Source organism: Rattus norvegicus, chromosome 8 (genome assembly GCF_036323735.1).
Source record: "Rattus norvegicus strain BN/NHsdMcwi chromosome 8, GRCr8, whole genome shotgun sequence".
In the NCBI taxonomy this organism is placed as follows: Eukaryota; Metazoa; Chordata; class Mammalia; order Rodentia; family Muridae; genus Rattus; species Rattus norvegicus.
Genome location: NC_086026.1, coordinates 12509239 through 12521995, shown reverse-complemented (window position 1 = coordinate 12521995; position 12757 = coordinate 12509239). Strand labels below are relative to the sequence as shown.

The following is a 12757-nucleotide window of genomic DNA, read 5'->3' as shown; positions in this document are numbered from 1 at the left end:
GCAGAGTATTAGGTTAGATGAGGTATTATGTGTAACTAGAGTGACTTATAGACCGTAGTCATGTAGCTCCAACAATGGCTGTCTCCTGACAGAAAGGCAAGAGAACATCTGGTAGTTGTTCAGTCTATGAGACTGGCTGCTTCAGTTGGCCTTCAGTCTACACTGGAGTCCTGAATAAGTAGGTTCTAACATCAGCCAAGGTTTGCCTCAGCAACAGGACAGATGAACTTGCCAGCAAGAGCTCAAAGAAAGCAAGCAGGCCAAGGAGAGTTTCATTGTCCCATGTCCCTACATAGGCTTTAAGAAGCAAGTGTGGCCCAGATTGAGGTGGGTCTTCCCGTCTCAAATGATCCAGTCAAGAATATCTCTCCAAGTGTGCCTATTTGCCGAGGTCCTAGCTGAGTCTAAGTATAGTCAAGTTGACAACAAGATTAACCATCACAGGAGATATACATCCACGATAGTAAAAGTGTGGAGCCTGTCTGATGAGTACTTTCATTAAGTAAGAAGGTGTGGTCTCTTGAGCAGGATGCCTTGGAGGCCCACCAGTCATCCACAGTGAAGCAGAGCAGCATAATGACCTTTGCATGGCACAGGAAGCGTTTTGTGTCCTTAAGTGAGTAACATCAGGTCCTAATTCCTTAGCACTAACCAGAAGGAAGCCCAAATGTTCGAGTAGTCAACTTGGTATTTAGGTAATGAATTTATTTCAAGGCTTAGAGACTGGCTTATTCACTAGCCTTAGTATGGACTTTTTGAGGAGAGATTTAGTTTTTAATATATGTTTATTTTAAAATCATAAAAGCTGTACATCTTTTGACTTATTTTCTGGCATTTAATACCACATTGACTTGAAAAATGACCCTACAAGTCCTTAGCATAGCAGTTTGTTTCTCTGGGTCTTAGATGAAATATCTCCAAAGTAACCAGTATTTAATGTGCCTTGCATGTGGCTCGCGTTTGAAGGGACATGGACATAATAAAAATGTACCGCCTTCATTTTGTATATTCTAACATTCAAACAACAAATCTCTAGATATTTTTATGAATATCCTTTAACTTTTGCATATATAGGAAGACTTATGTGCTGTAACATTACCTTGAGGAAACTGTTGAAAAAAAGACTAACTGGATTGAAACATGTTTCCTAAATATCTTATCTGAACTTTATAAAGAAAAAGCATGTATATTAGATTTGTAAAGCTAGTAGATGGGCTACTATTACAGACAGCCCTGTTCCCTTTCATAGAAATGTCTTTGTGTGTTTGAACATCCTTGTTTATTGTTCTCTACTTATAAGAGAATCGCCACAGCATTTTTATATGTGTGTGTCACGGCATCTTTCTGGGACAGAAAACATGACCATGTGTGGGGGTGGGGAATACTTGCCAACATTTCTTTGAAATAGTTTAAAATATATATTTATGCTTTTTTTCCCTTTTTTCTCTTTACATTCTTGTTTTCTGTTGTCTTTAATAAATTTAAAACACAAGTAAGTGATGGCAAGTGTTACCAGAATTAGAATATTGCATCTCCTCACTACCAGTTAGGGACATTTTGTAGTGAAGTGATGCTGATAAATTAAGTGCTGTGTTGAGTTCAGCTCCAATGGAAATGGCTCATCAGAGAAACAAAGGCAGCTGAGCGCTGACTCTCCACCGTGCTTTCCTACTAGGAAATCAATCAATCAAAAGCTCTAGGAGCCGAATCCGACAGTGTGATCATGGATGTGTAGCAATTAAGTTGTACTTTCGTTCAGAAAGATTTATAGTCCTAATTTTATTACAGGTTTACTAAAGTAAGAGCGGAAATTAGTAAATAGGCTACAGAGAGAGAGAGAGAGAGAGAGAGAGAGAGAGAGAGAGAGAGAGAGAGAGAGGCAGCTTCTATCTCGTAGAAACGTGAAGGTACTGAGCAGGCTGCAGGTGTTGAAGTTTTCAGATGCTGCCCTGTGAAACACGTCCCTGGGTTTCTGGGACTCAGTTTGTTTCCATTAGATAAGCTGTATGATAATGGAGTTTTACTGGTTGGCTGGAATATTACAAGCAAAATTGCTGACTAGCCCAGTCATTTTACCGTCACCACCGTGTCCATGGTACAGTATTGGTCATGTTCTGGGTCATCTTTGGCAAATATTAAGGAGACAAATGTTTCTACAACAGGACCCAGTAGACGTGATTTCATTTAGGAAAGAAGATGCAAGTGATTGATTTTGAGGAGCACAGCAAAGAAGCCGCGCCCCACAGGCCCCAGCAGGGGGGATGTTTACCCTGCTTCGCTTTATTAATTGTCTGGTCGTATTTCTTTGGCTCTTTGTGTGTAGATGGAATATTAAAATGAAAACTGAAAATTAGGCATTAAAAATCTATGTAAACTCCTTCACCAGCTAAGGGCCACTGGATTTGCATTTATTCTGTGCTGTGTTTTTAAATACACTGCCAGCATTTTGAAATGATAAGATTTAAATCAGTTGAACTGGAAAGCATTGTGGATTTTGAAATGAACAAGAAGGGCAACCAGGAAGATATAAATAATGTCACAGTGTACACTTTCTGCATGAAGAAACAGCTTTTCTAACAACCATCACAGTATTTAATTTTAGAACTTTTCAGATTTTAGTTTTTTTAACTATTTGAGTGAGTCCAGTTGTTTAAAAAAAACTGTTAGAGACACAAGGATTACACCCATTTATACACTCTCCGCTTGTTACAGACTGTGTAGGTCTGCACTGTGCCGTGTCCGTGCTGGGATTTAGTTGCTGTACATGACTCACTGTGACCTGCTCTCTTCACTCAGGTTATCTCCCAGCTCAGGATCTTGGGAAGATCTGTCACAGCGGGTTGCAAATTTGACAGAGAAATCTGGTCAAATGAACTTTCCCCCGTTCTCAATCTTTGGAAGAAGCTGAATCAGGTTAGTCACGGGAGGATTGAAACATTTACAACCTTTTCCTTGTGCTGCTCTCTCCAGGCCCCAAGGGTTGTGCTGTTCTGCCTGAGTGACAAAAATATGCATGGCCTGCTTGTTCTGAGCAGAAAGACAGTCACAGCAAACATTATTCCTGAGTCCCACAGTCAGTCACAGTGTTTGTTCTCCCTGCTTCCTGTCAGTTTGCACTGGGGTTAGTCTTCTTTATTCTTTGTTGTAACCAATTTACACAAATTTAACCAAATTTTCAATTAAAGTCTTTAGCAAATCATTTTGTCTTTTTTATAAAGTATATGGTATTAACCACATGTGTAAATATTTTACCTCATTACATTTACTTTTCAAATCAAAATTCACTAGATTTTAAGTCTTAATAAATTTTGAGCAAGTGGACTAAGTGAAAGCAAAAAGATTCTAGTACCAAAATAATCGAGGTAGGAAACAGTGAGTAAAACACTTTCATTTGAATATCTTTTGCATAGGCTGTGTATTTGTGGTATGTATGCATGTGTGTACCTGGTGACATATGTGTTGACATTCTAAGTGCATGTGAAAGCCTGACATTGACTTTTGGTGGTGTCTTCCATTTTTCTCCACCTTGAGGCAGAGTCTCTCACGGAATTTGAAAGTGCTCTCTTTGGTTAGTCCAGGTAGCTCTGTACCTGCAACTCCTTGCCTGCTTCTCTTGTGCTGGGATCATTCCTAGGCTGCCATGCCAGCCCAGCTTTTACATGCACTGGGAGTCCACCTGCATCAGTCTCACTGCACTGCATCATACTCCCAACCTTGAAGGTGTCCCTCCTTCTCTGCTATAACAATTTTCCGTGTATTTTTAACTCAACGTAGATTATCATTGTGCATATAACAAAGCCATACTAGCCATGTAACACAAGGTATTGCTCAGAGGACAGAAGGCAGGCATTCTTCCACTGATTTTCCATGTATGTGCAGCATGGGAGTACACCATTGACTTTAAATCCGTCTATACGTCTAGATTGGTTCTGCCCACCTTAATTCATCTCCTTTCACCTGTTTTCTGTTTGGGGAGATAGAGGAAATCATAAACTGCAATAAAAGCTAGACTAGTTAACTCTTGTGAAGCTTACTCCACACTAAGTACTTGACAAATACTGGCTATTTCTAGTACAGATCTTAAAAACATTAGGATGACATTATTCATGGCTCTGGACCCATTGGTCATTCCTTGATAAGTGGAAAATGTAGAAAAGTAGCATTTTTTAGTGTTGATTTTAAATATGTAATTAACAAAGGAGCTTATCCTAAAAAGAGAAAGAAGATAAGTCTAGAGAGAATGCGTCCAGATTAGCAGGCTCAGTCATCGCTAATGCCAGCTATGCTGCACATTGAGCTTTCAGTCCATAGGAACCAAATTAGTTCAGCAGAGCTCTTCTGGGATGACCATAAGTTTCAATGAATGGCTAATAGGAAACTTCAGGTACACTCAAAGATGAGTGTAGCAGAGTTAATAGATGCTTAGGCCCCTACCATGGCTAGGACTGCTTAGCCACATCAGATTAACATTTGAGAAGATGCTTATTCATTTGTTGAGAGCTTGATACACTATATTTTGAGCATATTGACCACCCCATTTTTCTCTTCACCATTCTCTTCTATGCCCACCCAGCTTTGTGTCTTCTTTTTTTAACCCTGTGGCCCAGTTTGCATGTACATATACTCTTGGGTATGTGGACCATCTACTGGAAAGTGGTTTTACCTACCCAAGACTGCACTCCACAGAAATCTGCCTCTCAGTGACCCTTAGCTAACAATAGCTCCTGAGCTAGGGCAGAAATGCGGTGCATCCCACACCCCGTGCTGCGGTTGTCTAGCTGTGGGTTCATGTATGAAGATTTTAAGCTCAGAAATAAAAGCCAAATCAATAAAACCTGGGCATTACTATAATGCAGAAATGAACCGCATGTGAGTCTCTTAATGTTTCCTCTGTGCTATGAAATCTTAGTCATTGAAAGGCAATGAACAGGTGGTGTCTGGCTGAGAGGGAGCAGCCTCTCCTGCCTAAACATTCTGGTTGTCCTTTGTACAAGCACCATCTGACTTGCTGCTAATTTCCTTTTGCATGTGTCAATCCTTTAGGTTATAACAGCCATTTAAAAAAAACTATATTTTTATTAAAGATAGATTTTTTCTCATATAATATATCCTGATTTCAGTTTCCCTTCCCACCTCTCCTCCAATCCAAATCCACTCCATTTCTGTCTCATTAGAAAACAAACTAGCCTCTAAGGGATAGCGATATAATGTATTACATGATATATGATAGGATGCAATATAATATGATAAAGCAAAAACTAACATATTGGAATAAGACAAAACAAACAAACAGAAGGCACATGAAACAGAGACCTACTCTTTGGCACACTCAAGCAGTCTATAAAAATATTAAACTGGAAGCCATAACATTTATACAAAGGACCTGCTGCAGACCTGTGCAGGTCTTGTTCATGCTGCCTCAGTCTCAATGATTCATTTATGCTTGGATCATGTTGATTTAGGGGGCCTTTTTTCTTGGTGTTCTCCATCCCCTCTGCCTCTTACCCTTTTTTTGCTTCCTTTCCACAGGGTTCTTTGAGCCCTGATGGAGAGTTACATACCCCTTACTACCCACCCCCCCATATTCCCCTGCACTGGGGGTTCCAGCCTTGGCAGGACCAAGGGCTTCCCCTTCCACTGGTGCTCCAACAAGGCCTTTCTCAGCTACGTATGCAGTTGGAACCCTGGGTTAGTCCATGTATAGTCTTTTGGTAGTGGTTTAGGCCCTGGAAGCTCTGGTTGGTTGTCATTGTTGTTTTTATGGGGTTGCAAGCTCCTTCAACTCTTTCAATCCTTCCTCTAATTCCCCCCAAGGGGGTCCTGTTCTCAGTTCAGTGGTTTGCTGCCAGCATTGACCTCAGTATTGGACGTGCTCTAGATGTGACTCTCAGGAGAGATCTATATCCAGTCCCTTTCAGCATGCATTTTTTAGCTTCATCAATCTTACCTAGTTTTGGTGGCCGAATATATATGGGCCACATGTGGGGCAGGCTCTGAATGGCCATTCCTTGAGTCACTGCTCTAAACGTTGCTTCCATATCCCCTCCTATGGATATTTTCCCCCTTTTAAGAGGGAGTGGGAGCATTCACATTTTGGTCATCCTCTTTCTTGAGCTTCCTGTGGTCTGTGGATTGTATCTTAGGTAATTCGAGATTTTTGGCTAATATCCACGTATCAATGAGTGCATACCAAGTGTGGTTTTTTTGTGGTTGAGTTACCTCACTCACGATGATATTCTAGTTCATTCCATTTGCCTATGAATTTCATGAAGTCATTGTTTTTGATAGCTGAGTAGTACTCCATTGTGTAGATATACCACATTTTCTATGTCCATTCCTCTGTTGAAGGGCATCTGGGTTCTTTCCAGCTTCTGGCTATTATAAATAAGGCTGCTATGAACATAGTGGAGCATGTGTCTTTGTTGTATGTTGGAGCATGTTTTGGGTATATGCCCAAGAGAGATATAGCTGGGTCCTCAGGTAGTTAAATGTCCAATTTTCTGAGGAACCTCCAGACTGGTTTCCAGAATGGTTGTACCAGTCTGCAATCCCACTAACAATGGAGGAGTATTTCTTTCTCCACATCCTCGCCAGCATCTGCTGTCACCTGAGTTTTTTTTTAATCTTAGCCATTCTGACTTGTGTGAAGTGGAATCTCAGTGTTGTTTTGATTTGCATTTCCCTTATGACTAAGTATGTTGAACATTTCTTTAGTTGCTTTTTGGCCATTCGATAATCCTCAGCTGGGAATATTTTGTTTAGCTCTGTACCCTATTTTTTAATAGGGTTATTTGACTCTCTGGAGTCTAACTTCTTGAGTTCTTTGTATATTTTAGATATTAGATGTAGGATTGGAAAAGATCCTTTCCCAATCTGTTGGTTACTGTTTTGTCCTAATGACAGTGTCTTTTGCCTTACAGAAGCTTTATAGTTTTATGAGATCCCATTTGTCGATTCTTGATCTTAGAGCATGAGCCATTGGTGTTTTGGAAATTTTCCCCAGTGCCCATGTGTTCGAGACTCTTCCCCACTTTTTCTTGTATCAGTTTGAGTGTATCTGGTTTGATGTGGAGGTCCTTGATCCACTTGAACCTACACTTTGTACAGGGTGATTCTTCTACATGCTGATCTCTAGTTGAACTAGCACCATTTGTTGAAAATGCTGTCTTTCTTCCATTGGATGGTTTTAGCTCCTTTGTCAAAGATCAAGTGACCATAGATGTGTGGGTTCATTTCTGGATCTTCAATTCTGTTCCACTGATCTATCTGCCTGTCTCTGTACCAATACCATACAGTTTTTATGACTGTTACTCTGTAATACTGCTTGAGGTCAGGGATGGTGGTTACCCCAGAAGTTCTTTTATTGTTGAGTATAGTTTTCATAATCCTGGGTTTTTGTTACTCCAAATGAATCCGCAAATGGCTCTTTCTATCTCTATAAAGAATTGAGTAGGAATTTTGATGGGGATTGCATCGAATCTGTAGATTGCTTTTGGCAAAATGGCTGTCTTTACTATATTAATCCTGCCAATCCATGAGCATGGAAAATCTTTCCATCTTCTGAGATCTTCCTCAATTTCTTTCTTCAGAGATTTGAAGTCCTTTTCATACAGATCTTCCACTTGCTTGGTTAAAGTCACACCAAGATATTTTATATTATTTGGGACTATTTTAAAGGGTGTCATTTCCTTCATTTCTTTCTCAGCCTTCTTGTCCTTTAAGTAGAAGAAGGCTACTGATTTGTTTGAGTTAATTTTATACCCCAACACCTTGCTGAAGTTTTTTATCAGGTTAAGTAGTTCTCTGGTGGAACTTTTGGGGTCACTTAAGTACACTATATCATCTGCAAATAGCCCTTCCAGTTTGTATCCCTTTGACCTCCTTTTGCTGTCTGATTGCTCTGGCTAGAACTTCAAGAACTATAATGAATAAGTAGGGAGAGAGTGGGCAGCCTTGTCTAGTCCCTGATTTTAGTAGGATTGCTTCAACTTTCTCTCCATTTAGTTAGATGTTAGTTACTGGTTTGCTGTATATTGCTTTTACTATGTTTAGATATGAGCCATGAATTCCTGATCTTTCCAGGACTCTTATCATGAAGAGGTGTTGAATTTTGTCAAATGCTTTCTCAGCATCTAATGAAATGATCATGTGGTTCTTTGAGTTTGTTTATATGGTGGATTACATTGATGGATTTTCGTATATTAAACCATCCCTGCATCCCTGGGATGAAGCCTACTTGATCATGACAGATGATCATTTTGATGTGTTCTTGGATTCAGTTTGCAAGAGTTTTATTGAGTATTTTTGCGGCAATATTCATAAGGGAAATTGGTCGGATGTTCTCTTTCTTTGTTGGGTCTTTGTGTGACTTCAGTATAAGAGTAATTGTGGCTTCATAGAAGGAATTTCATAGCTCTCCGTCTGTTTTTATTTTGTGGAATAGTTTGGATAGTATTGGTATGAGGTCTATGAAGGTCTGATAGAATTCTGCACTGAACCCATCTGGACCTGGGCCCTTTTTGGTTGAGAGACCTTTAATTACTGCTTCTATTTTTTAAGAGTTATGGGGTTGTTTAGATGGTTTATTTGTTCCTGATTTACCTTTGGAACCTGGTATCTGTCTAGGAAATTGTCCATTTCCTCCAGGTTTTCAAGTTGTATTGAATATAGGCTTTTGAGGTAGGATCTGATGATTTTTTTAATTTCTTCAGATTCTGTTGTTATGTCTCCCTTTTCATTTATGATTTTGTTAATTTGGATACACTCTCTGTGACCTCTGGTTACTCTGGCTAAGGGTTGATCTATCTTGTTGATTTCCTCAAAGAAGCAGCTCCTGGTTTTGTTGATTCTTTGTATAGTTCTTTTTGTTTCTACTTGGTTGATTTCAACCCTGAGTTTGATTATTTCCTGCCTTCTATTCCTCTTGGGTTTATTTATTTCTTTCTATTGTAGAGCTTTTAGGTGTCCTGTCAAGCTGGTGACATATGCTCTCTCCTGTTTCTTTTTGCAGGCCCTCAAAGCTATGAGTTTTCCTCTTAGTACCACTTTCATTGTGTCCCATAAATTTGGGAATGTTGTATCTTCATTTTCATTAAATTGTAAGAAGTCTTTAATTTTATTCTTTATTTTTTCCTTGACCAAGTTGTCATTGAGTAGAGCATTGTTCAACTTCCATGAATATGTGGGCTTTCTAACATTATTGTTGTTATTGAAGACCAATCTTAGTGCGTGGTGATCTGATAGAATGCAAGGGATTATTTCTATCTTCCTGTATCTCTTGAGGCTTGTTTTGTGACTGATTATATGTTCAGTTTTAGAGAAGGTTCCATGAAGTGCTGAGAAAAAAGTATATCCTTTTGATTTAGATGGAATGTTCTATAAATATCTGTTAAATCCATTTGGTTCATAGCTTCTGTTAGTTTAATTTCTGTTACCATGAACTGTCCATTTATGAGAGTGGGGTGTTAAAATCTCCTACCATTATTGTGTGAGGTGCAATGTATTCTTTGAGCTTTAGTAAGGTTTCTTGTATGAATGTAGATGCCCTTGCATTTGGAGCATAGATATTTAGGATTGAGAGTTCATCTTTGTGAATTTTTCCTTTGATTAATGTGAAGTGTCTTTCCTTATCTTTTTTAGTGACTTTTGGTTGAAAGGCAATTTTATTTGATATTAGAATGGCAACTCCAGCTTTTTTCTTTGGGCTATTTGCTTGGAAAGTTGTTTTCCAGCCATTTATTCTGAGGTAGTATCTGTCTTTGTCTCCGAGGTATGTTTCCTGCATGCAGCAAAATGCTGTGTCCTCTTTACATATTTATTCTGTTAGTCTATGTCTTTTTATTAGGGAATTGAGTCCACCGATGTTGAGAGATATTAAGTAATAGTGATTGTCCCTTCCCATTATTTTCGTTGTTAGAGGTGGAATTATGTTTGTTTGTCTCTCTTTTGGTTTTATTGCAAGGAAATTATATTCTTGCTTACTGTACGGTGTAGTTTTTCTTCTTGTATTGGAGTTTTCCATCTATTATCCTTTGTAGGGCTGGATTTGTAGAAAGATATTGTGTAAATTTGGTTTTTTCATGGAATATCTTGGTTTCTCCATCTATGTTAATTGAGAGTTTTGCTGGATACAGTAACCTGGACTGGCATTTGTGTTCTCTTAGGATCTGTATGACATCTGTCCAGGATCTTCTGGCTTTCATAGTCTCTGGTGAGAAGTCTGGTGTAATGCTTATAGGTCTCCCTTTATATGTCACTTGACCTGTTTTCCTTTTAATATTATTTCTTTTTGTTCTATATTTGTTGTTTTAACTATTATATGATGGGAGGAATTTCTCTTCTGGTCCGATGTATTTGGAATTTTGTATGCTCTTTGTATATTCATGGGCATCTCTTTTTTTAGGTTAGGGAAGTTTTCTTCTATAATTTTGTTGAATATATTTACTGGCCCTTTAAGGTGGGAGTCTTCACTTTCTTCTATACCTATTATCCTTAGGTTTGATCTTCTCATTGTGTCCTGGATTTCTGGTATGTTTTGGGCTAGGAGTTTTTTGCATTTTACATTATCTTTGACAGTTGTGTCAATGTTTTCTATGGTATCTTCTGCCCCTGAGGTTCTCTCTTCTATTTCTTGTATTCTGTTAGTGATGCTTGTATCTTCAACTCCTTTTCACTTCCTTAGGTTTTCTATATCCAGGGTTGTCTCCCGTTGTGCTTTCTTTATTGTTTCTATTTCCATTTTCAATTTGCTCACCTATTTGGTTGTGTTTTCCTGTAATCCTTTTAGGGACTTTTGTATTTCCTCTCTAAGGGCTTTTACTTGTTTACTTGTGTTTTCCTGCATTTCTTTAAAGTAGTTCTTTATGTCTTTTTTTTTTTTTTTTTTTTGGGACCTGGGGACTGAACCCAGGGCCTTGCGCTTGCTAGGCAAGCGCTCTACCACTGAGCTAAATCCCCAACCTTTTTTTTTTTTTCATCTTTATTAACTTCGATATTTCTTATTTACATTTCGATGGTCATTCCCTTTCCTGGTTTCTGGGTCAACATCCCTATAGCCCCTCGACCTCCCCTACTCTATGAGTGTTTCCCTTCTCCCATTACCCCTCCTCCCCCTAACAATCACATTCACTGGGAGTTCAGTCTTGGCAGGACCAAGGGCTTCCCCTTCCACTGGTGCTCTTACTAGGCTATTCATTGCTACCTATGAGGTCAGAGTCCGGGGTCATTCCATGTATAGTCTTTGGGTAGTGGCTTACTCCCTGGAAGCTCTGGTTGGTTGGCATTATTGTACATATGGGGTCTCAAGCCCCTTTAAGCTCTTTCAGTCCTTTCTAAGATTCCTTCAACGGGAGTCCCGTTCTCAGTTCAGTGGTTTAATGATGGCATTCGCCTATGTATTTGCTGTATTCTGGCTGTGTCTCTCAGGAGAGATCTACATCCGGTTCCTGTCAGCCTGCACTTCTTTGCTTCATCCTTCTTATCTAGTTTGGTGGCTGTATATGTATGGGCCACATGTAGGGCAGGCTCTAAATGGGTGTTCCTTCTGTCTCTGTTCTAAACTTTGGCTCCCTCTTCCCTCCCAAGAGCATTGTTTCCTTTTTAAAAAAGTAGTGAGTCATTCACATTTTGGTCATCCTTTTGAGTTTCATGTGTTCTATGCATCTAGGGTAATTCGAGCATTTGGGCTAATAGCCACTTATCAATGAGTGCATACCATGTGTGTTTTTCTGTGATTGGCTTACTCACTCAAGATGATATTTTCCAGTTCCAACCATTTGCCTATGAGTTTCATAAAGGCATTGTTTTTGATAGCTGAATAATTTTCCATTGTGTAGATATACCACATTTTCTGTATCCATTCCTCTGTTGAAGGGCATCTGGGTTCTTTCCAGCTTCTGGCTATTATAAATAAGGCTGCTATGAGCATAGTGGAGCACGTGTCTTTTTTATATGTTGGGGCATCTTTTGGGTATATGCCCAAGAGAGGTATAGCTGGGTCCTCAGGTAGTTCAATGTCCAATTTTCTGAGGAACCTCCAGACTGATTTCCAGAATGGTTGTAACAGTCTGCAATCCCACCAACAATGGAGGAGTGTTCCTCTTTCTCTGCATCCTCGCCAGCATCTGCTGTCACCTGAGTTTTTGATCTTAGCCATTCTCACTGGTGTGAGGTGAAATCTCAGGGTTGTTTTGATTTGCATTTCCCTTATGACTAAAGATGTTGAACATTTCTTTAGGTGTTTCTCAGCCATTCGGCATTCCTCAGCTGTGAATTCTTTGTTTAGCTCTGAACCCCATTTTTTAATAGGGTTATTTGTCTCCCTGAGGTCTAACTTCTTGAGTTCTTTGTATATTTTGGATATAAGGCCTCTATCTGTTGTAGGATTGGTAAAGATCTTTTCCCAATCTGTTGGTTGCCGTTTTGTCCTAACCACAGTGTCCTTTGCTTTACAGAAGCTTTGCAGTTTTATGAGATCCCATTTGTCGATTCTTGATCTTAGCGCATAAGCCATTGGTGTTTTGTTCGGGAAATTTGTTGCAGTGCCCATGTGTTTGACATGCTGCCCTAGTTTTCTTCTATTAGTTTGAGTATATCTGGTTTGATGTGGAGGTCCTTGATCCACTTGGACTTAAGCTTTGTACAGGGTGATAAGCATGGATCGATCTGCATTCTTCTACATGTTGACCTCCAGTTGAACCAGAACCATTTGCTGAAAATGCTATCTTTTTTCCATTGGATGGTTTTGGCTCCTTTGTCA

The 12757-nt window shown here is 39.4% G+C and overlaps 1 protein-coding gene across 6 annotated transcripts in view; it reads left to right on the top strand.

The window, feature by feature from the left end:
* The window catches only part of Dync2h1 (dynein cytoplasmic 2 heavy chain 1), a 223121-nt gene that overhangs the window by 175080 nt on the left and 35284 nt on the right, over positions 1 to 12757 (top strand). For all 6 annotated transcript variants that reach the window (XR_010054024.1, NM_023024.2, XM_063266106.1 and 3 more), the window contains one exon: positions 2797 to 2913. Coding sequence is in view for 5 of the 6 variants with exons in the window: in NM_023024.2 (NP_075413.2) it covers positions 2797 to 2913 (117 nt within the window). In the remaining variant the exon portion in view is untranslated. Of the gene's footprint in view, positions 1 to 2796; positions 2914 to 12757 lie in introns of those variants that run through there.